Source organism: Meles meles, chromosome 5, assembly GCF_922984935.1.
Source record: "Meles meles chromosome 5, mMelMel3.1 paternal haplotype, whole genome shotgun sequence".
NCBI classification, from domain to species: domain Eukaryota; kingdom Metazoa; phylum Chordata; class Mammalia; order Carnivora; family Mustelidae; genus Meles; species Meles meles.
Window position 1 is genome coordinate 73606425 of NC_060070.1, and position 25405 is coordinate 73631829.

Sequence of the window (25405 nt, forward strand, 5' to 3'; positions counted from 1 at the left end):
AAAAAAAAAGAACTCAGAAGTTCAAATACAAGTATGCACTCCAAAAACAATAGACTGTAATACTAGAATTTGGGGCTTAAGGAAGTACTGGAGATTTACTTGATGAGTTAACTGCGTCTCTGTAAAGGCATTTCATCCTAACTCATCCCTGACCAGTTGCACCTCTGATCACACATGGACATTTCTAGAAGTTAGGTGCTCCAGCATGACCCAGTAATTTCTGAGCAGCTCAGAACGGGGAGGGGCAAGAAGAAAGAGCAGGTTTCTTCTCATTTTATTTAATTCAAACCTTCCCCTTTGTCATATGCTTCTGTGGATCTGAGCTCAGGATTTAGAAATAATATTTTATCCTCTCTTCCACAAAACAGTCATCCCCAAATTCCAGGATATCGCTTATGATTTCCTAAGTCTGTCTTTCTCCAAATCAATAGTTTTCAGTTGAGATAGTCCTCCTCCGGAAATCTTTCCAGACTCCTAACTACTCTCTACTTCCTCCTCTGAATTGACCTACGTTTGTCAATGAAGCACTCCAATGTGTTCTAGAACAACAGCTCTCTCTGTTTCTAGGAGTCTTTTTATGAGTTCATTTTTCTGTCACCATGTCACACTATATGCTCATATTGAACTTGCTATAATTCAGACTGCCCTTTCTCCTCCTGTTTTTGTACTCATCCCTGTATTTATAATGGAAAAAAACATTTTCAGAAGAGGGTAAATGAAGTTATTTAATGCCTGCATACAAATTAACAAAGCCAGTTCTGCATAGGTTCTGTTCATGGTCCAGGCTATATAGACCTCCAAAATTCCTGAATCTGTTATTAACCAGTTAAGCCACATGAATCCAACTGCTGCTTGGACCACCAGCAGTTCTAATAAGCTTAGATTTTATGTTTTCCATCAGGCTATCACCGGGACAAATGAACATAAGGAAACCTCCATCATACTCCCAGAGACACCTTTCCAAATTGACTTTAAACCACTAGGCGATATTCTTCAGAAACTACTTCCAATCAGCTGCAATTTACTTACCATTAGATTCCCACTTCCACAAATTATTCATAAGAATATGAGGAAAAAATTTTATCTACTGCCTTGCTGAAACACAGAACCACTTTGACTACATCATTTTATTCTGTCAATCATACCTAGTTAAAAATTTCCTTAGAATATCATTTTTATTGAATCAATGCTATTCATACAACTCATTGAGCTAGAGAAGCTATGCAAGATTTTAAAGAAAAAATTAAAAACAAAAAAATATGGTTAAATTTCTAACTCAATTACAACATTTAAGAATGATTGCTTCTTGTCGATATTCTTTTTTTTTTTAAGATTTTATTTATTTATTTGACAGACAGAGATCACAAGTAGGCAGAGAGAGAGGAAGGGAAGCAGTCTCCCCGCCAAGCAGAGAGCCCAATGCGAGGCTTGATAGCTTGATGTGGGGCTCTGTCCCAGGACCGGGGGACCATGACCTGAGCTGAAGGCAGAGGCTTTAACCCACTGAGCCACCCAAGCGCTCCTGTCGATATTCTTAATAAAATGGCACCATACTATAAGGGAAAAAGGAACTCATTCTAAACAATCAATGCTTGGCCAAGAAGGTCAACATTAGTATAATCAAAAAGAGAAAAGTTGGTGATAGCCAAAAACTTGGTCAGTCACACTCATATCCAGTGCACTGAGAGTGTGCTTTAACAGAACCATGGTAAAAAGAAAACATGGCCCCCAGAATAAATGAAAGAAATCTTGGTACCATAAAAAAGGGAACTTTAACATATAAACAACCCTAGAGGTGTCTTTAGCTGTTAAAAATTAAATTATCTGTTGCATGAATTTAAGTCACAACTACTCCAAGTCTCCAGTTTAAAATTTGTCCAGTAATAATAATAGTTGAAGGTGAAATAAGCTAATGTATACAAGGCATTTTTAAATTAGGAAAGAGTATATAAATTTAAGATATTATAAAACATATCTTATATATACTTTTAATATTAGCAATTTTCAACCGTTTATCCCTGAGCCAATCTTGAAATATATCACAAATGATCTATAATAATAGATTAATAGGTTCTAGGATGCAGAAGATAGTCTATAGTAGATTCTATGTTGTAACTATTTTGCTCAGATTCCTTATTGTATATATCATTCAAGGGATCTCGAAATAGAACGGCAGTATAAACTTCCCCTTCTCCATTGACCTTAGCTAGTGCCTGGACCATAGAAATCAGAGTTAATTTTATCTCATATAAAACAGAGAGAGAGAGAGAGACTGAGAGACAGAGATGAGAGGAGGGAAAGAGAAAAGAGATGAGAAGAGGAGTAGAGGAAGAGAAGGAGGGAGGGAGGAGAAGAGGGGAGGGGAGGGAGGAGAGAGAATGAGAGGGTGGGCAGCACACTAGGAAATTTCTCAGGGACCCACTTGATCCCTCTTCTGCATGCTTTGAGCTTCTGCCCCACTCCAAGTGAACAGAAGGGTTGATCCTGGCTTCTCTTTACTCCCAGCTGCTTAACGGTATTAAAATAATACGTATTGTTAAAAGATATCATGTAACTAAGCAAGTCTAATATTTTAAAGCAGTATTTTTAAAAAATCAGCAGCCAGAGATATTCTCAAACTCACTCTCATAAATTCTATTAATTAAGCCACATTGACCCCATTTTACCTCACAGAGAAGGAAAAGCAAAAATAGAAGAAAAAACTTATATAGTGAACTTACGGTCATTTTTAATCTAGGAATTTTAATTATGGAGTTATTATTGTAGCAAGAAGATTGTACTCCTTTTAAGATAAAATAGTACTGCTAGAAATGTTAGATTATAAAAACTATCAGAATGCTTAGACATAACTTTATTCCAGTTAACTAAAAAGAGGGATTCATGTATTTCAAAACTTTGACAGATTCAGTCTCATCAAAACTTTCAAAAGCTGCTAACCTCCAGACTCTGTACTCTTAGGGTAAATATTTTGATATTTGAAAGCAAACCTTAAATATTTTTTACTTTAATACATGTTTTCCGACTCATAAAAATGTTTGCTAAAATGATGTATTATAAATTGTGTTTTAAAACGCTGCACATGTGCTTCTTTCAAAATTCATGAGCATAAAATAACTCTTCAAAGACTCCCAAGAGCATCAGAAATTATATGCATATAAACGCTACAGCACTCTGAAGAGAATAATTTGAGTTACATTACATAAAACCATTTTCCAAAGTCCCCTGAATGTGTATCTGGTCACTGTGGTCTTAATTAAAGTAACACATAGAAATCTTGTCTGTATTTAAGTCAGAGGAGAAATTTCACTATTTAAAAAAAAAAAAAAAAGATACCTGAGATAGGATGAGTCAGAAAAAGATGAGGCTGGAGGTCCCATTGGCATGAAAAAAAAACCACACACAAAAAAAAACCCACTTACTTAATTAACTACTTAACAAACTCGGTTCAAATAGTTAGAAACAAAGTCCTTAAAAAAAAAGTCTCAGCTGCCCTCCATAAAGTTCCAAGATGAGCCACAGCTTGGGAAACATTTCTCTGCGGGGATGGAATCGGATCTGGAAAAACTTTTGATTTTTCAACCGGTTAAAAGTTTGCCTCTTTGGAAGATTTCGGAAATCAACTGGCAGTATGTAAAAGCGATAGCAAGTTCTCTCAGAACGAATGAACAATGAAAAGGGCTTCATGTTCTTTGGGGGTAGGTAGCCAATCCCCCCACGCACCCACCACGATGTACTCAGGGAGTTGAAAGTGTACTCGCGTCCGGCTCAGCACCTCTCGCCCCAGTTACCCGAGAGCAGAGCCAGAAATCGGTCCCTGTCCCGGGACTGTTGCAAGAAGGGACCAGTGAGGGGCCCCCAGCCCCGCATAGGATGGAATCTAGAGCCCGTTCCTCGACTGTACCTCTTTGCTGATGTGCCTGGGACTGCCGCTGGCGCTGCTGCTGCTGCTGCTGGCGCTGCGCCTGGCCGCCCCCGAAACCCTCGCTGAGCAGCAGGACCAGGAGGACCCCGGCCGCTCCTGGCATTGCGGTGGCCCTGAGCGGATCCACGTCTCGGGAGCCAGAGGAGCCGCTGCCGCCCAGTCCCCCGGCCCGGGCTTGTGAGCAGAATGAGCAGCAGCTGCTGGCTAAGAGGAGGAGACAGCACCCCACTGGCTTTGGCTCTTCAGCCGCCGGAGGTGGGGGCAGAAAGAGGACACTCCCCTTCCCTCCCCTTTCCCAGGCCCTCGTCCCGCAGCCGTCCAGGCGCAGGCCCTTAAAGGGTCCTTGGTGAAACAGCCCTTTCCTATAGCCCTATAGTCGTCCTTCCCTCTGAGAAGGGATCATTCCTTAGCTTGATCTGTTAGCTGAACTTCTTTTAAATAAAGGAAGTAATTGATAGGAAAGCACTTTGTGATTCGTCAAGTCTCTACACATGGAAAGCATTATTTGTGGGAAGTCCGCACTGCTGGGAACTTGACCGAAGCTGAGTCGATGTACCTCCTGAGAAGGCCTGGAAAAGCTGTGTGCAGGCACTGTGTACCCAGGTGACCCAACGCGAGACACAGCCCCGTCCCAAAGGCCCTGGGGTGCCTGCGAAGTTACCAGGGGGCTGAAGGCCGCTCCAGGCCTCTGCAAGTCAGGCCAGGACACTGACCTACTGCTTGGTAGACTGAGGGCAGGACAACCACGGTGGAACAAAATTTTAAAATCTCCGTTGCTCCGCGGCAATGCTTATGACCAACATAAAGGTTAAAAGTAAGGTTTTCAGTTCAGTCAGGGGACCTTTGTTAAAATAGGATAAAGGCCTTAGCCAGCGATTCTTCTCAGGCTCCAAACTTCATCTCTTCAGTCCCTATTGCTTCTCTTTACCTCAGAATTTTTCTGCCACCCCAGCTTCCAATGACAGCTCCTTGCTAGCTTTTTTACTGTTTTTTATGGTCTGAGGTTCCCATTGTGCCTGAAAGCTCCTTACTGGGTCTTTATGGGATTTGCAGGCTGTCTGCTGGCTTACTCAGTGATTGGGAGTACTAATGACATCAGTGTACTCTGAGGTCCCAGAGTTAGTTGTGCCATGCTGGGTGGGACAATGCTATTAACCAGGGACTTCTGAATGGGCCACTGGGCATTCCTGTAGGTGAAAACCTTGGATTATATTTGAAGCCTAATTTAAATCTATGCTGCACATTAAATGTTTTGCAGTTTTTGTTTTCTGGCATGCAACTACTATGTAAGTGGATCAAATCATATACTTTCTGTTTCTGAACTTTACCAGGAAGTGTTTAACATCTCAGAAAAATCACATCATTGGTAATATGTCTGTTCATGGTAGTCTCCCCTGGACAGCATCAATACACATCTGTCGCATTGATGGTGAGTCTGGGAATAGGTTCAGGCTTCTATTTCACCTACTAAATATAGGCAAACTACTACATGTAAGTTTTACCCAAACATTTATGCATTGAGATGTACATTGTTTTATATAGATTACTTTTTTACTCTTTTATTTTATACCTAAGCCATTATATTGAGTTTTTAAATACTCTCTTGAAAGTAAGTGATATTATCTATGAATTTCTTTTCGATAAAATAAAGGAGGTATTGGGGGCGCCTGGGTGGCTCAGTGGGTTAAAGCCTCTGCCTTCGGCTCAGGTCATGATCCCAGGGTCCTGGGATCGAGCCCCGCATCAGGCTCTCTGCTCCGCAGGGAGCCTGCTTCCTCCTCTCTCTCTCTGTCTGCCTCTCTGCCTAGCTGTGATTTCTCTCTGTCAAATAAATAAAATATTAAAAAAAAAATTGCTGGCAGGTACTACTTTAAAAAAAAAAAAAGAAAAAAGAAAAAAAAAATAAAGGAGGTATTGTTCCTACCAGGACTGACTGAGAACATCTGGTCAAATGATGCCCAAGGAAATGGATGGCTCTCAATATTATCCATCTTCTTTAGTTCTGTTAATATTAGTTCTAAGAAACTCTATAATAGTTTTTTGTTGTTGCTGCTTTGTTTTGGTGGGGTTTTGGTTTTTTCGTTTTTGGTGGTTTTGTTGGGTGGAAATTGCAAAATGGAGTCTGGCTCAAGTCTTGAGAATAAGACTGTGATCTCTGCTATCAACTCTGCTTGTGATTCAACATAGGGAAAAATGTAAAATTATTTAATCAAAATTAAGATACAGAACCAGTATTATCAGAGCAATTTTTCTTCAACCTAATTGAGGTACAATTTACACAAAATAAATGCACCCATTTGATATGTTTGAAATATGTAATCTCCCAGGCCTCCTGGGTGGCTCAGTTAGTTAAGTGTCGGACTCTTAGTTTAGGTGTAGGTCATGATCTCTGGATGGTGAAATTGAGCCTGATGTTTGGCTCTGTACTCAGTGGGATTTGCTTGAGATTCACTCCCTCCCCTTCCCTCTGGTTTTTCCCTCTTTCTCCCTCTCTCTCAAATAAATAAAATCTTTTAAAAAATTTTTATAATGTAAACTCACATTTGACAATGGCCCCAGTTAAGTCTGTCACTTGCCCATGTTTCTGCCCATTTGCAATAATTTCTCCAGTCTCCCATCCAGAGCAGTAGCCACTGCTCTGACTTCTGCCACTATAGATTATTTTAGCTATTTACAAATTTCATATAAATGGAATAAGAAAAGGAAGGTCTTTTCATCACTTAGCCCAGTACTTTGGAGGTATGGCGATGCTGTTGCTGTATGTCAGTAGTACACTCCTTTTCATTGCCAAATAGTGTCTATTACATGGATTATCACAAGTTGTTTATACATTCACCTGAGCTGCATTTGAATTGTTCCTGTTTTGAGCTATGAAGAATAAAGCTGCCAGGAATATTTGAATATAGTGTTTGGAAGGATATATGTTTGTATTTCTTAATTCCTAAGAGTGATATTATTGGGCTACTTGGTGGGTATGTGAGAAACTATGAAACTATTTACAGTATGGTTCTATCAGTTTAAACTCCCCCAGTAAGATATGAGAGTTCCAGATGTTCTGCATGTGTACCAACCACTGATGCTATTTAATTTTATCTTCTCTAGAGGTTGCACTGTGGTACCTTACTGGCGAGGCCATTTGATGAGACTGGAAATGTTTTGATGGCCTTATTGGGCATTTATATTATTTTTTAAATGAAATGTCTACTCAGATCTTTTGCTCACTTGTTATATTATTGTTAAGTTGTAAGATTTGAATATATATTCTGGAGAAAAATTCTTTGTCTAATATACTTTATATAGTGCCTATTGTTCTCAGGCTGTGGGTTGACTTTTCAATTTCTTGACTCATGCTGGAGGAGGTCATCAAGAGGACATGACTTCCAGTTGACCTGTGGGATGGATTCAAGAAACCAGAGGCTCCTCCTCTGTCCTTAGAATATGCATTCTCCCTGCCCTCCCAAAACTACAGCTGCCTCAAGGACACAGCCTTGAGATAGTAGTATTATTGAGAACATCTGGACAGTAGTATTGTTGAGAACATGAGAACATAGGCCTGAACCTAGGAATGCCTGACCTCTATACAGACGCAAGATTCTGACAACTGGCTATGGCGATCTGCTTAAAGCCTCCTAAGACAAGCCTCATGGAAGTCCCTCGTTCATTAAACTTACTACCTACCAATCTTGGAGTACTCTGCTTTTCTTCTGTCTCTCCTTGACCCCTTTCCATGGGCACCCGTTTGCAAACCAACAGCTGCTGTCAAAGAAGAGAACTGTTTCATTCTGATTAAGTCCAATTTATGAAGTTTTTCTTTTTTTAATTTATGCTTAATACTTTTTGTATCCCATTTCAGACTTAATACTTTTTGTGTCCCATTTCAGAAATCTTTGCCTGGGCCAAAATGGTGAACACCATCCTCTCTATTCTTTCCTTGAGATTTTATAATCATAGCTACTACCTTTGGGTTTATGATTTATTTCAGTAAATTTTCGTGTTTACTATGAAGTAAAGTACTTTAGGTAAGGACTCTTTTTTTCTATGCAGATACCCACTCATTTCAGCACCACCTGTGGAGAAAGACATTATTTCCCCATCTGATTACCTTGTCCCTTTTTCAGAAGTTGATCATATGTGGGTCTATTTCTGGACTCTCTAAATAATATATTTACTTATGCCAATATCACAGTCTTTATTATTGTAGCTTTATAGTAGCTTCAAAGCTAGGTAGTGTAAACCCTACAATTTTGTTTTGCAAATAAAACTCTTTTGACTATTCTAAGTCCTTTACATTTCCATATACATTTTTCAGTCAGTTCATCAATTTCTACCCCCAAAAAATAATGTAGGAGGGAGTTTTCATTGAATCTACAGATTAATTTTGGGGGGACTGATATTTTAGCAATAGTGAGTCTTCCAATCCATTAATACAGCCTGTCTTCATTTATTCACATCTTTATTCTAAGCACTGCTCTGTAGTGTTCAATGTGTGTGTCTTAAAATTTACCTCTTAAGTGTTTTGTGTTTTGCTATTATAAACTGTATTTTTCAATTTAATGTTTCATGCTAATAGTAGTACAAGTGATTTGGGTAATATACATTGGATTCTGCAAAATTGTTAGAGTCACTTCAAGTAGTAGGTAGATTCTTCAGTATATCTCATGTATAGGGTCATGTTATCTACAAATGCAGTTACTTCTTCCATTTCAATCTGTATGCTTTTACATTTTTTTCCCTGCCATATTGTACTCGCTATGATTTGCAGTAAAAAGTTGAATAGCAGATCTTGAGGAGGGTTTGTGCTATGGTGAGTGCTGTGAATGGTGTAAGACTGATGAATCACAGACCTGTAGCTCTGAAACAAATAATACGTTATATGTTAATTTTTTAAAAAAGACTAAAAAAAAATGTTGAATAGCAGTGGTAAAAGTAGACATTTTTGCCTAGTTTCTGATCAGAGGGGAAATCAATAATTCACTGACTATTATGATGATGTCTTTGATGATGATGACTATTATGATGAGGTTTTAAATACATGCTTATTTTAAAGTTTCAGGAAGCTCTCTTCTTTTGCTGAGAGTTTTCAAAACAAATGCTAATTAAATTTGGGCAATGATTTTTTGTAGATCTATTTAAATAAATAATTTATTTCTTTATTTGGGTAATATGGTGAATTATAGTGACTTATTTTTTACTGTTAATAAATCTCCCAGTCCTGGCATAAAACATAATTTGTCATGATATAGTATCCCTTTTATATGTTTCTAGCTTACATTTACTAATATTTACTTATCATATTTATATATGATTTTGATATCAAAGTAATGCTGGCCTTATATAACTAGTTGGAATATGGTCCTTCTGGAAGAGTTTGTCTAGAATTTGTATAATTTTTTCCATAAATATTTGACAGAACTCACTGGTGAAATCATCTGGGCCCATAGTTCTCTTTTGGGGAAAAATTTTTTATTACAAAGTCAATGTTTTAAGTAGATATAGAATGATTCTGATTTTCTATCTTCTATCAGTTTGATGACTTGTAATTTTTAAGGAATTCATTTTATCTAAGTTGTCAAATTTGTTGGCATAAAGTTATTCATAATATTTCTTTATTATCCTTTTAATGTCTTTATGATTGACACTGAAGACCTCTTTTTCCTGATATTGTAATTTGTGTCTCCTCTATTTTTTTTTTTTTCTCATTTTATTTATTTTTTCAGCGTAACAGTATTCATTCTTTTTGCACAACACCCAGTGCTCCATGCAAAACGTGCCTTCTCCATTACCCACCACCTGTTCCCCCAACCTCCCACCCCTGACCCTTCAAAACCCTCAGGTTGCCCCAACCTCCCACCCCTGACCCTTCAAAACCCTCAGGTTGTTTTTCAGAGTCCATAGTCTCTTATGGTTCGCTTCCCCTCCCCAATGTCCATAGCCCGCTCCCCCTCCCCCAATCCCACCTCCCCGCAGCAACCCCCAGTTTGTTTTGTGAGATTAAGAGTCATTTATGGTTTGTCTCCCTCCCAATCCCATCTTGTTTCATTTATTCTTCTCCTATCTCCTACCCCCCCATGTTGCTTCTCCATGTCCTCATATCAGGGAGATCATATGATAGTTGTCTTTCTCCGATTGACTTATTTCACTAAGCATGATACGCTCTAGTTCCATCCACGTCGTCGCAAATGGCAAGATTTCATTTCTTTTGATGGCTGCATAGTATTCCATTGTGTATATATACCACATCTTCTTTATCCATTCATCTGTTGATGGACATCTAGGTTCTTTCCATAGTCTGGCTATTGTAGACATTGCTGCTATAAACATTCGGGTACACGTGCCCCTTCGGATCACTATGTTTGTATCTTTAGGGTAAATACCCAGTAGTGCAATTGCTGGGTCATAGGGTAGTTCTATTTTCAACATTTTGAGGAACCTCCATGCTGTTTTCCAGAGTGGTTGCACCAGCTTGCATTCCCACCAACAGTGGAGGAGGGTTCCCCTTTCTCCACATCCTCTCCAGCATCTGTCATTTCCTGACTTGTTCATTTTAGCCATTCTGACTGGTGTGAGGTGATATCTCATTGTGGTTTTGATTTGTATTTCCCTGATGCCGAGTGACGTGGAGCACTTTTTCATGTGTCTGTTGGCCATCTGGATGTCTTCTTTGCAGAAATGTCTGTTCATGTCCTCTGCCCATTTCTTGATTGGATTGTTTGTTCTTTGGGTGTTGAGTTTGCTAAGTTCCTTATAGATTTTGGATACTAGCCCTTTATCTGATATGTCGTTTGCAAATATCTTCTCCCATTCTGTCAGTTGTCTTTTGGTTTTGTTAACTGTTTCCTTTGCTGTGCAAAAGCTTTTGATCTTGATGAAATCCCAACAGTTCATTTTTGCCCTTGCTTCCCTTGCCTTTGCTGTTGTTCCTAGGAAGATGTTGCTACGGCTGAGGTCGAAGAGGTTGCTGCCTGCATTCTCCTCAAGGATTTTGATGGATTCCTTTCTCACATTGAGGTCCTTCATCCATTTGGAGTCTATTTTTGTGTGTGGTGTAAGGAAGTGGTCCAATTTCATTTTTCTGCATGTGGCTGTCCAATTTTCCCAGCACCATTTATTGAAGAGGCTGTCTTTTTTCCATTGGACATTCTTTCCTGCTTTGTCGAAGATTAGTTGACCATAGAGTTGAGGGTCGATTTCTGGGCTCTCTATTCTGTTCCACTGATCTATGTGTCTGTTTTTGTGCCAGTACCATGCTGTCTTGATGATGACAGCTTTGTAATAGAGCTTAAAGTCCGGAATTGTAATGCCACCAACTTTGGCTTTGTTCTTCAATATTCCTTTGGCTATTCGAGGTCTTTTCTGGTTCCATATAAATTTTAGGATTATTTGTTCCATTTCTTTGAAAAAAATGGATGGTATTTTGATAGGGATTGCATTAAATGTGTAGATTGCTTTAGGTAGCATAGACATTTTCACAATATTTATTCTTCCAATCCAGGAGCATGGAACATTTTTCCATTTTTTTGTGTCTTCCTCAATTTCTTTCATGAGTACTTTATAATTTTCTGTGTATAGATTCTTAGTCTCTTTGGTTAGGTTTATTCCTAGGTATCTTATAGTTTTGGGTACAATTGTAAATGGGATTGACTCCTTAATTTCTCTTTCTTCAGTCTTGTTGTTGGTGTACAGAAATGCAACTGATTTCTGTGCATTGATTTTATATCCTGACACTTTACTGAATTCCTGAACAAGTTCTAGCAGTTTTGGAGTGGAGTCTTTTGGGTTTTCCACATATAGTATCATATCATCTGCGAAGAGTGATAGTTTGACTTCTTCTTTACCAATTTGGATGCCTTTGATTTCTTTTTGTTGTCTGATTGCTGAGGCTAGGACTTCTAGTACTATGTTGAATAGCAGTGGTGATAATGGACATCCCTGCCGTGTTCCTGACCTTAACGGAAAAGCTTTCAGTTTTTCTCCATTGAGAATGATATTTGCGGTGGGTTTTTCATAGATGGCTTTGATAATATTGAGGTATGTGCCCTCTATCCCCACACTTTGAAGAGTTTTGATCAGGAAGGGATGCTGTACTTTGTCAAATGCTTTTTCAGCATCTATTGAGAGTATCATATGGTTCTTGTTCTTTCTTTTATTAATGTGTTCTATCACATTGATTGATTTGCGGATGTTGAACCAACCCTGCAGCCCTGGAATAAATCCCACTTGATCGTGGTGAATAATCCTTTTAATGTACTGTTGAATCCTATTGGCTAGTATTTTGGCGAGAATTTTTGCATCTGTGTTCATCAAGGATATTGGTCTGTAGTTCTCTTTTTTGGTGGGATCCTTGTCTGGTTTTGGGATCAAGGTGATGCTGGCCTCATAAAATGAGTTTGGAAGTTTTCCTTCCATTTCTATTTTTTGGAACAGTTTCAGGAGAATAGGAATGAGTTCTTCTTTAAATGTTTGGTAGAATTCCCCTGGGAAGCCGTCTGGCCCTGGGCTTTTGTTTGTTTGGAGATTTTTGATGACTGTTTCAATCTCCTTACTGGTTATGGGCCTGTTCAGGTTTTCTATTTCTTCCTGGTTCAGTTGTGGTAGTTTATATGTCTCTAGGAAAGCATCCATTTCTTCCAGATTGTCCAATTTGTTGGCGTAGAGTTGCTCATAGTATGTTCTTATAATTGTCTGTATTTCTTTGGTGTTAGTTGTGATCTCTCCTCTTTCATTCATGATTTTATTGATTTGGGTCCTTTCTCTTTTCTTTTTGATGAGTCTGGCCAGGGGTTTATCAATCTTATTGATTCTTTCAAAGAACCAGCTCCTAGTTTCATTGATTTGCTCTATTGTTTTTTTGGTTTCTATTTCATTGATTTCTGCTCTGATCTTTATGATTTCTCTTCTCCTGCTGGGTTTAGGGTTTCTTTCTTGTTCTTTCTCCAGCTCCTTTACGTGTAGGGTTAGGTTGTGTACTTGAGACCTTTCTTGTTTCTTGAGAAAGGCTTGTACCGCTATATATTTTCCTCTCAGGACTGCCTTTGCTGTGTCCCACAGATTTTGAACTGTTGTGTTTTCATTATCATTTGTTTCCATGAATTTTTTCAATTCTTCTTTAATTTCCTGGTTAACCCATTCATTCTTTAGAAGGATGCTGTTTAGTCTCCATGTATTTGGGTTCTTTCCAGCTTTCCTCTTGTGATTGAGTTCTAGCTTCAGAGCATTGTGGTCTGAAAATATGCAGGGAATGATCCTAATCTTTTGATACCGGTTGAGACCTGATTTGTGACCCAGGATGTGATCTATTCTGGAGAAGGTTCCATGTGCACTAGAGAAGAATGTGTATTCTGTTGCTTTGGGATGAAATGTTCTGAATATATCTGTGATGTCCATCTGGTCCAGTGTGTCATTTAAGGCCTTTATTTCCTTGTTGATCTTTTGCTTGGATGATCTGTCCATTTCAGTGAGGGGAGTGTTCAAGTCCCCTACTATTATTGTATTATTATTGATGTGTTTCTTTGATTTTGTTATTAATTGGTTGATATAGTTGGCTGCTCCCACGTTAGGGGCATAGATATTTAAAATGGTTACATCTTCTTGTTGGACAGACCCTTTGAGTAGGATATAGTGTCCTTCCTCATCTCTTATTATAGTCTTTGGCTTAAAATCTAATTGATCTGATATAAGGATTGCCACTCCAGCTTTCTTCTGATGCCCATTAGCATGGTAAATTGTTTTCCACCCCCTCACTTTAAATCTGGAGGTGTCTTCGCGTCTAAAATGAGTTTCTTGTAGGCAACATACTGATGGGTTTTGTTTTTTTATCCATTCTGATACCCTGTGTCTTTTGATTGGGGCATTTAGCCCATTAACATTCAGGGTAACTATTGAGAGATATGAATTTAGTGCCATTATTAGCCTGTAAGGTGACTGTTACTGTATATTGTCTCTGTACCTTTCTGATCTACTACTTTTAGGCTCTCTCTTTGCTTAGAGGACCCCTTTCAATATTTCCTGTAGAGCTGGTTTGGTGTTTGCAAATTCTTTCAGTTTTTGTTTGTCCTGGAAGCTTTTTATCTCTCCTTCTATTTTCAATGATAGCCTAGCTGGATAGAGTATTCTTGGCTGCATGTTTTTCTCGTTGAGTGCTCTGAATATATCATGCCAGCTCTTTCTGGCCTGCCAGGTCTCTGTGGATAAGTCTGCCGCCAATCTAATATTTTTACCATTGTATGTTACAGACTTCTTTTCTCAGGCTGCTTTCAGGATTTTCTCTTTGTCACTAAGACTTGTAAATTTTACTATTAGGTGACGGGGTGTGGACCTATTCTTGTTGACTTTGAGGGGGGTTCTCTGCATCTCCTGGATTTTGATGCTTGTTCCCTTTGCCATATTAGGGAAATTCTCTCCAATGATTCTCTCCAATAGACCTTCTGCTCCCCTCTCTGTTTCTTCTTCTTCTGGAATCCCAATTATTCTAATGTTGTTTCGTCTTATGGTGTCACTTATCTCTCGAATCCTCCCCTCATGGTCCAGTAGCTGTTTGTCCCTCTTTTGCTCGGCTTCCTTATTCTCTGTCATTTGGTCTTCTATATCACTAATTCTTTCTTCTGCCTCATTTATCCTAGCAGTGAGAGCCTCCATTTTTGATTGCACCTCATTAATAGCTTTTTTGATTTCAACTTGGTTAGATTTTAGTTCTTTAATTTCTCCAGAAAGGGCTTTAATATCTCCAGAGAGGGTTTCTCTAATATCTTCCATGCCTTTTTCGAGCCCGGCTAGAATGTTCAGAATCGTCATTCTGAACTCTTGATCTGACATATTACCCATGTCTGTGTTGATTAGGTCTCTAGCCTTCGGTACTGTCTCTTGTTCTTTTGTTTGTGGTGATTTTTTCCGCCTTGTCATTTTGTCCAGATAAGAGGATATGAAGGAGCAAATAAACTACTAAAAGGGTGGCAAAGACCCCGGAAAAATGCGCTGTAACCAAATGAGAAGAGACCCCAAATTGTGGGGGGGAGAAAGGGGATAAAACAGCTTCTGAAAAAAAAAGAAAAAAAAAAAAAGAAAGAAAAAAATTTAAAAAATAAAACAAATAAAAAAATACAAAAAAGAAAGAAAAAAAATATATATTTAGATGAACTTTCAGAAAGTGGTTGATTTTCTGTTTCTAGAGTTGCTGTTCTTCTTCTCTTCGCTCTCCCGTTGGATTTGTAGGTGTTTGCAATGTTTAGATAAGCTATCGAGCTGATCTCCTGCTACCTGATGTAGTCTCAGGCTGCTACTTCTCCGCCATCTTGACTCCTCCCCCTCTCCTCTATTTTTTTTATATCAGGCTTTTTTTATAGATGTCAGTCATTTTTATTTATTCTTCTATTTTTTCTTCTATTCATTCTATTCTATTCTTCTATTCATTATTCTATTCTTTCTATATTTATTTCCTTCTATTATTTGTCTGGTTTTTGTTTATATTGATTGATCCTGGTGTCTTTAAAATTCTGTTCCTTCTACTTATTTTAGGTTTACTTCATTCTTTGTTTTAACTTTTAATACTGGAAGTTTAACTCATTGATTAGAGACCTATCTTCTTATATAATTTAGGTAGCTATTATTGTATCCCACAACTTGGAATTTAAAAAAATTAATGCACAATCTTTTCTTTTCTTTGTGTGGCTTCTTATTTGACCTGTGTGTTATTTTGAAGTGTATTGTTGCTATGGTCTCAATGGTTGTGTCTCCCCAAGATTCATGTTGAAATCCTAATGCCCAAAGTGATATTAGAAGGTGGGGCCTTTGGGAGGCAATTAGTTCATGAGGATGGAACCTTATAAATGGGATTAGTGCTCTCATAAGAGATTTTAAAGGGCTCCCTTTCCTTTTACTGCTATGTAAGGACACAGAAAAATAGGACCCGTATGAACCAGGAAGTGGGTTCTCATTAGGTGTAATATGTGCCAGCCCCTTGATCTTGCATTTCTGTCTCCAAATCTTGAGAAATAAATTTGTCTTCTTTATAAGCCATCCAGTCTATGGTATTTTGCTATAGCAGTCAGAATGGATTAAGACAGTCGTTAATCTCCAAATTTCTTAGGTCTTACTAGGTGTCTTACTGTTATTCATTTCTAATTTAGTTTTCCTATGGGCAGAGAAGATATTCAATATGATTTCAATATTTTTAAATGCATTGCAACTTGCTTTTTATTCTAGCATGTGATCTATCTTAATGAAAGTTCCATATTCAATTGAAAATGATATCTTGCTATTCTTAGATGGAATAGTCCATAAAGGTCAATTAACTAAAATTATTTGATAGCATTGTTCTTTATACTTATTCTTTAGCTGTTTATTTGTCTTATCAATTACTAAGAGATAAATGTTGAAATCTCCAGCTATAGTTTTTGGTATTTCTATTTTACCTTTCAGGTCTTATATTAGTTATCTATTGCTTCATAACAAATCACCCCCACATTTAGAAGCTTAAAATACTAAACACTTAGTATTTTAAAGTTACTGTGAATCAGGAAATCAGAATAATTTATTTGGATGGTTCTCTTCACTTGGGTGGGTCTCTTTTGAGGTTGCCAGCAAGACATTAGTCAGGACTATAGTTACCCACAGGCTATAATGGGCTGGACTAAATTTTTTAAATGGTTGTCAGCAAGATGCTTCAGCTCTTTGCCACATATGTTTCACCATAGGGCTGCTTATGATATGGTAGTTGGCTTACCCTAAAGCATGTTGTTTCAGAGACACAGACAAGGAGCAGTCTATGTTACCATTTATGACCTAGTAGCATAAGTCACATAGCATCTCTTCTGATAAATGTTATTCATTAGAAGCAGGTTAATAAATACAGATCCTACTCAAGAGATGGACAATTAGCCTCCACCTTTTAAAGGATTAAGTACCAAAAATGTGTGGGTATATTTTAAAACCACCTCTTTGAGAGTACCTAGACCCAATTCCAGTGTAAGCAAGGGTTCCCCCATGTACATAAAGCAAAAATTCAACTCAATTCAACTCAATTCTGATACGATATGGTGATAGCATGAGATTCCACAGGTTAAGGGTTCAGTCCTACAAGACTTCCTCCCAACCCTACAAGCACCCTTCAGATACCAGGTGCAAACTCCAAGCTGTCACCTGTGCTTCTGACCTATTAGCCACAGATTGGAGATTCCAATGACTTCCTTTTTAGATTAACTTGCTAAAAGCAGGTCACAGAACTCAAGGAAGTCAAGGAAACACATTTACCAGTTCATTAAAGATGTTTTAAAGGATGTAAATCAAAAGCCTGATAAAGAGATACATAGAACAAGGTCCCAAACAAAAGACCTTCTGTCCTCATGGAACATGGAGCCTGGCTTGATGATGGTATATGGCATGTGTGATGTGAATGTTATGGTTCCCCAACCATGGAAGGTCTTCAGAAAGGGACCAAAATGCATAGAGACTTCCTCACATAGTCACAAATGGCTAAATCATTTGTTATTGGCTGATTCAACCTCCATCTACTTTCCCCTCCCCAGAGGTTGGGGGGGCAGGGAAGATGGGACTGAAAGTCCCAACCCATTAATCACATGGTTGATCCTCCTGGCAACCCGTCCTCATCGTTGGGTGGGCTCTAAAGGTCACCTTTATTAATAACAAGGCACATTTAATGTCATATTTTATGATAAGACCTTATTGTCTTATCATAAGAACTGCCAAGGATTTTAGAAGTTGTGATCCAGGAACCATGGACAAGACCAAATATATGTGAGAAATATATTGTGGTCATCTAGTGACCAGATATATATTTCTCATAAGTCACAATATCATACCACAGTTCCGTAGGATTTTGCTTCACGTAATATAAAGTTCTGCTATCAGTATGAATACATTACTACTGTTGATATCTTCTTCAAAAGCTTATCTTTTATCACTATTAAATGTCTCTTTATTAATGTTTTTCTGCTAAAGTCAATTTCCTATTATTCATATGTCCATTCTATATTTCTTTTTTTTTTTTAAGATTTTATTTATTTATTTGACAGAGAGAGAGATCACACGTAGGCAGTGAGGCAGGCAGAGAGGGAGGAGGAAGCAGGCTCCCTGCAGAGCAGAGAACCCGATGCGGGGCTCGATCCCAAAACCCCGAGATCATGACCCCAAGCTGCTTAATCCACTGAGCCACCCAGGCGCCCCGCCATTCTATATTTCTGATAATTAAGGTTCTCTTGGCATATTTTTCCATTCTTTCTTTTTCTTTTTTTTTAAGATTTTATTTACTTATTTGACACAGAAAGAGAGAGATCACAGGTAGGCAGAGAGGCAGGCAGAGAGAGAGGCAGAAGCAGGCTCCCCACTGAGCAAAGAGCCGGATGTGGGGCTCGATCCCAGAATCCTGAGATTATGACCTGGGCGGAAGGCAGAAGCTTAACCCACTAAGCCACCCAGGTGCCCCTATTCTTTATTTTTCAATCTGAGTCTTTATATATAAAGGATATCTCTCATAGCCAACATATAACTGAGTCTTGCTTTTTCATCTAGACTGATAACTTCTGTCAACTTTTTGGAATGTTTAGAAATATACTATTCAATGCAGTAATTACTAGCCACATATGGCTGTTTAAATTTAAGCTTAAATAAATTAAAATCAAATAAAATTAAAAACAGGTCTTCAGTCACTATAGCCACAGTTCAAGCGTTCAAAAGCCATTGTGGACAACATAAACTATATGTAGATGGGACATTTTTTCTGTACTGAAATCTCTATCATAGAGTTCTGGTTTAGCCACTTTATACTTAATAGAATTATTGATATAATTGGATCAAATATAGTTCTTTTTATATGTTTTCTATTTGTTCCACCTATTCTTTACTCTTTTTTTCTGCTTATTTTTGAATAATTACTTTTTAGCATTATGTTTTTATCTGCACTATTGTAAATATATATTTCATGTAATATGTATACATATATGTACTATATACATATACAATATTATAGATAACATTATTATAAATCATAACATGCATTGTTATAATATACATATACCTGTATTATAGGTATATGTATATAATATGATTCTAGCTTAACATACCTTCACATTATGTTACTTCATATATAATGTAAGAATGTTAAAATTGTATGTTCATTTTTCTGTCTGCCCTTTTACTGTTATTGTTTATATATCGTTGTTCTATATGTTATAATCCCCACACTAGTTCTTATTTTCTATAATAATAAATTATCTTTTGGTGAGAAATTCATCTTAACTTTTGTTTGCTAAAAAATTTTACTTAGCCTTTATTCTTCATATAGAAATGTAGCTTGAGAAGTTGTTTTCCTCTGTAACATTTTAAAGGTGTTTCATTGTCTTCTGGACTATATAATTCCTACCAAGAAGTGTGCAGTTATTCTTATTTTCTCCATTTCTATTCTGGCTGAATTTAAGTTTATTTTGTAGTACTTACCATAACAGAATATGCAGAAGAGACCCTGATCTAAAAATCACTAAATGGTGGTGGCTGAAATCATTCCACAACATACCTGATGGTTCACTGTTAACATCAGATTTTCACACCCAAATAGGCGAATCATGCTTCCTGATTGCAACCAAAGCATGTGGAATTTCAAGGCCGTATGTTACAGGGTTTCTAATTTGGAAGCTTTCAACTGTCCTGCTTCTGTACGGTGTGTAAATTTATTCTTTTAAAAATAGAATCATCTTTGTTTGGTCATGATTTCTTATTAAATGCTTTAAAAGCCCCCCACAAAGATTACTGGGTAATCCTTCATTTGCATAAATTTTATTATGTTCCTTCATATAAGTTCTTTGATATTTATCTTGCTTAAAGATTGTTGAGCTTCTTGGAATTGTGAACTTAGAGTTTTCTTAAAATTGGGGAAAATTTAAGTAATTTCTTCAACAATCTCATGTCTCCTCTCTACTTCTTAGATCACTTCACATTTTTTTTTAATTATTTTTTCTCTCCTTGCTTCAATTTGTTTATTTTATATTACTGTATTTGTGTGTCTTGTCTATTTGGGCTGCTATAACAAATTACTATAGACTAGGTGACTTATAAACAACAGAAATTTATTTTTCACAGTTCTGGTATCTAGGAAGTCTAAGATCAAGCTTCTGGCAGCCTGTGTCAGGTGAAAGTCAACTCCTGCCTCACAGGTTCCATGACAGACAGGGAAAAACACTCTTTGGAGTCTCTTTTGCAAGGGCAATAATCTCATTAATGAGGACTCTACTCTTATGAGCTAATCACCTCCCAAAGGTGCCACCTCCAAATACTACCACATTAGGGATCAGGTTTCATCATACGAATTTTGGGGAGATATAAACATTCAGCCCATAACACCATCTGTATTTACCTTTTCTTCTGTGGCATCTAATTTATTTTCAAACCCATCCAGTACATTTTCTATGTTTTATATCTAATTTTTTTTCAATCTAGAAATTCTATTAGTTTTAATTTTATGGTTTCCTTTTCTCATCTTCTTGTGTTCAACTTTAACTCTTTGAAAATATTTACAATGGATGTATTGAAGTTCTTATCTGCTTATTCAGATGTCTCTATCATTTAAATTTCTGTTGTATTTTTTTCTGATTATGGGTCATATTTTTCTGCTTGTGTGTCTGATAATGATTGGTCAATTGTTAAAGTGATGATGTGTTATAAATTTTATGCTGTTGAGCGTCTGAACTTTGTTATTGTCTATTGAAAAATGGTTTTTGTTTCGTGAATTAATCACTTCTTGACCTTTTGGCTAAGATCAAGTGTTTTGTGGACTAGCATGATCTTTTCCATGTTAGTCTTAAAGTTTTGTTAGGGTATCACTGAAGTAGACTTTACTCTAGGTTTGCTTTAGCTCTTCTAGTAAAGCATGACTCCTCTAGGGTCTTATTCAATAATATCTCTTCACGGGGCACCTGGGTGGCTCAGTGGGTTAAAGCCTCTGCTTTCAGCTCAGGTCATGATCCCAGGGTCCTGGGATCGAGCCCCACATCGGGCTCTCTGCTCAGCGGGGAGCCTGCTTCCCTTCCTCTCTCTCTGCCTGCCTCTCTGCCTACTTGTGATCTCTGTCTGTCAAATAAATAAATAAAAATCTTTAAAAAAAAAATCTCTTCACTATGGCTCATTGGAAATGACATGTCTCCCAGTGTTGAATATTCTTTCATAATTCTGTGCAGGGTTTTTAACTTTTGCATGACAAGTATGCTATTTAGTAAAAAATACAGGGGGAGTTCCCACATAGATTCCTGGAGCTTTATTTCTCAAAATCACCCTCCTCTAGTACTCTGCTTCACAAATTTAAGTTGCCTTCCCAAATTCTGATCTCTATCTCTCCAGTTCAATAAAACTTCTGGGCTTTGCTTAGGTTTTCTCTCCCTGTACTGTAGTCTGAGAGACAGTTTCCAGAGGGAAAGCTGGGTCAGTCAATCACTGGAACTATCAAATGTTTTCTCCTTTTTCAGAGTATACAGATATGTACTGTTTATTATCTAATGTCTTAAAACAACATTTTTGTATTTCTCCAGCACTCTAGTTGTTTAATATAAATTTAGTACCAATTAGTCCCTCATGGCTGTCGACAAAAGTCTCAAATATATACTTTCAAATGATTAAAAAAAAGACTAGATACCTATATAATGATGATTTACCCCAATATTTTAAGAAATGTAATGAGCTAGAACAATATTGAAGATCATAGCCTGAGACTATTCTATTACTCTTCATATTAATTATATGGACTTTAAAATACATCACAGTTTTTAATTTTATTTCAAATTATACTTTTTAAAAAATATTTTATTTTATTTATTTGACAGACAGAGATCACAAGTAGGCAGAGCAGCAGGCAGACAGAGAGGGGGGGAAACAGGCTCCCCACCAAGCAGAGAGCCCAACTCAGGACTTGATCTCAATACCCTGAGATCATGACATGAGACGAAGGCAGAGGCTTTAACCCACTGAGCCACCTAGGCACCCCTCAAATTATACTTTAATAGCTCCCTACGAGCTGTACTTTAAGAAAATATGAAAGACCAAAAACACGGAAAAAAATAATGTGGTTAACCCAATTAATCTTTTTTATTAAACTATAAAATTATGTCAGATTATTTAATTTATTATTGACCTTATAAATAATGGGTAAGTCTAGTACTATTTATGAACAAACTAGGGACTTACTTACAAAAATGTATTCTTTAAGTAATTAATCACAAAATACTAGATTGCAATAAGTATGGGAACATTTTATACTAGAAATCAGCATTAAAGGTCAGAAAATTAGAGAGTTGATCAGCAAGTAAGGAAATTTCTTACCCTACAAAGGAAAAGGTATCTTGATTATATATTCTTAAAAAGAAAATGTATAAGTGAAAACTGCATAGATCAGTTAAGAACAAAGTCTAATTCAAGATGACATTATTAAAACTTATTCTAAAAAGAGGAATGGGGCCGCCTGGGTGGCTCAGTGGATTAAGCCGCTGCCTTCGGCTCGGGTCATGATCTCAGGGTCCTGGGATCAAGCCCCGCGTCGGACTCTCTGCTCCGCGGGGAGTCTGCTTCCTCCTCTCTCTCTGCCTGCCTCTCTGATCTACTTGTGATCTCTCTCTCTGTCAAATAAATAAATAAAATCTTTAAAAAAAAAAATAAAAAAAAAATAAAAAATAAAAAAAATAAAAATAAATAAATAAATAAATAAAAAATAAAAAAAAAAATAAAATAAAAAGAGGAATGCCTGAGTGGTGCAGTCAGTTAAGCATCTGACTCTTGGTTTTTGCTCAGGTGGTGATATCAAGGTTGTGGGAGATCCAGTCTCATAGTCAGGCTTCATGCTCAGCACAGAGTCTGCTTGAGATTTTCTCTCCCTCTCTCTCTGCCCCTCCCACTCATGTTCTCTCTCTCTGTCAAATAAATACATTTTTAAAAAATTCTAAAAAGAGAAAAAACTTAGAAATATTATTTTATGGTTCACCTTACTAGGAATTAATTCATATCATTAAACTTCATAGCTTGTGGGTTTTTTGTTTGTTTGCTTGCTTGTTTTGTTTTTTTATTTCAGAGGAAAAGAGGGACAGAGACTGGGGGGAGGGACAGAGTGAGAGGGAGAGAATCTCAAGCAGACATCCTGCTGAGTGCTGACACAGGGCTTGATCTCACTATCCTGAGATCATGACTTGAGCCAAAACCAAGAGTTGGATTTTAACCAACTGAGTCACATAAGCACTTTCATAGTTCTAAAACTATGAAGTTTTAATATTCCATAGTTATATGAACTTCAGGGTTTTATATTCATAGTTTTATACTTCATAGTTTTAAAAAACTCTCACTATATTATAGGGCCAAAATAACATAGAAAGCTATTAAAAATGAACTACATGGCCAATACATCATTTTAATGCCAATTATGAATGATTTTTAAATTATTTCCACTTAAAGAGGAAAAGATATTAAAATGTAAGTTCCTGGATAACTGCCACACACAAACATGTGATCTGTAGAAGGGAGAAGAGCATGAGAGAAACTAAACCCACAGGATATGGGCTTTCTATAGCTCTACCTGGAAAAGGATATTGTTTAACTGTTAAGATTCTAAAATATAGAAAAAGAACAACAAAGTTAAAAAATAGAAAAAAATAAACATGGAAATTGAAAAAGTAGAATTTAATGTATGGAAATATTAGGTAAAAAACATCTATGAAGAAAGAATAGCTATAATCTATACAAATTTGTTTTTTTAATTAAAACTACAGAGAATGAATTTTTGAGACACTGAAAAAATAAAACAAAATTTTAAAAATAACAATAAAAAATCAAAAAATAGAGGAAAAAAAAGAATCAGATTTTTAAAATGCAGAATGAGGGGTGCCTGGGTGGCTCAGTGGGTTAAAGCCTCTGCCTTCAGCTCAGGTCATGATCTCAGGGTCCTGGGATCGAGTCCTGCATCAGGCTCTCTGCTCATCAGGGATGCCTGCTTCCTCTTCCTCTCATCAAGCAGGGAGCCTGCTTCCTCCTCCTCTCTCTCTCTCTCTGCCTGCGTCTCTGCCTACTTGTGACCTCTCTCTCTCTGTATCAAATAAATAAAATAAAATCTTTTTAAAAAATTTCTCTTTAAAAAAAATAAAATAAGGGGCACCTGGGTGGCTCAGTGGGTTAAAGCCTCTGCCTTCGGCTCAAGTCATGGTCCCAGGGTCCTGGGATCAAGTCCCACATCGGGCTCTCTGCTCTGCAGGGAGCCTGCTTCCTCCCCCTCTCTCTCTGCCTGTCTCTCTGCCTACTTGTGATCTTTCTCTGTCAAATAAATAAATAAAATCTTTTAAAAAATAAAATAAAATGCAGAATGTATGAATTTTATAATATTTATATAATTTATAATATGAATTTTATAATTTTGACCTAATATTGGAATTCAGTTCTACTCACCTCATTTAAAATAGTTTAAAATAATTCTATCGCTCTTTATAGGTTGAGAAAATTAATGTCTATCTTGTTCTTAAGGCTTTGAAAAATTTTAAGCTGGAAAGCAACATGATCAGATCTCTGTTTTTAATTAAAAAAAATCCTATCAGGGGCGCCTGGGTGGCTCAGTGGGTTAAGCCTCTGCCTTCGGCTCGGGTCATGATCTCAGGGTTCTGGGATCGAGCCCCGCATCGGGCTCTCTGCTCAGCGGGGAGCCTGTTTCCTTCTCTCTCTGCCTGCCTCTCTGCCTACTTGTGATCTCTGTCTGTCAGATAAATAAAATCTTTAAAAAAAAAAAAATCCTATCAGTGTGGATGGTTGGTAAGATAAGTAAGGAAAATGGAAGGAAATGAACCTTATAACAAGAGGGAATCATGTCATTCATTCATTCTTATAATAAATTATTATATTATACCTGCTGTAACCTGGAAACTAGATACTCTGTCTACCACAGAATACAAGAAGGTAAGTTCTTGCTGTCATGGCACTTAGATTCTAGTGGAGAAACAAACAATAATTAAGAAAAAAGCTCAACTGAGTCATTACAAATTGTTACAGCACTGATGAAGAAAACAAGCAAGATGATATAATGGTAATTGTTAAGTGAAGTTTTCTTTAAATAGGGTGTCAGGAAACCCTCTCTGAGGAGGGGACACTTAAGCTGAGATGTGACAGAACACGGTACTCCAATGAATGCAGTGTCAGTAGGGAAGAGAGAAAATGTTTTGGAGACATTTGAGAGAGTAAATTAGCAAAACTTGCTTACCAACCGGATATAAGGATTTAAGGATTATTCTTAAGTTTCAGGTCAGAGCAACTGGCCGTCTGGCTGTATTAATAACTGAGATAGGAAATACAGGAAGGCTGCCAGGTGCCAGTCAGATATGTTGAGGTAACTGCCCTTGGAAATACCCAGTTGGTTATTTTTAGCTCTTCTGAAGGCACTTCAGCCATCCCATATACACACCACAGTCAAGGGAATAAATTTCTCATACAGTTGAGGAATGGGGATGAATGGAATACTAAGAC

The 25405-nt window shown here is 37.3% G+C and overlaps 1 protein-coding gene across 2 annotated transcripts in view; it reads right to left on the reverse strand.

Annotated features, from left to right (window-relative positions):
• LAMA2 (laminin subunit alpha 2) overlaps positions 1-4078 on the reverse strand; it is a 661080-nt gene extending 657002 nt beyond the window's left edge. For both annotated transcript variants that reach the window (XM_046006188.1, XM_046006187.1), the window contains exon 1: positions 3902-4078. In XM_046006188.1, the coding sequence (XP_045862144.1) occupies positions 3902-4025 (124 nt within the window). In that variant the 5' untranslated portion in view covers positions 4026-4078. The remainder of the gene's footprint in view (positions 1-3901) is intronic.
• Between the last annotated feature and the right edge of the window lie 21327 nt (positions 4079-25405).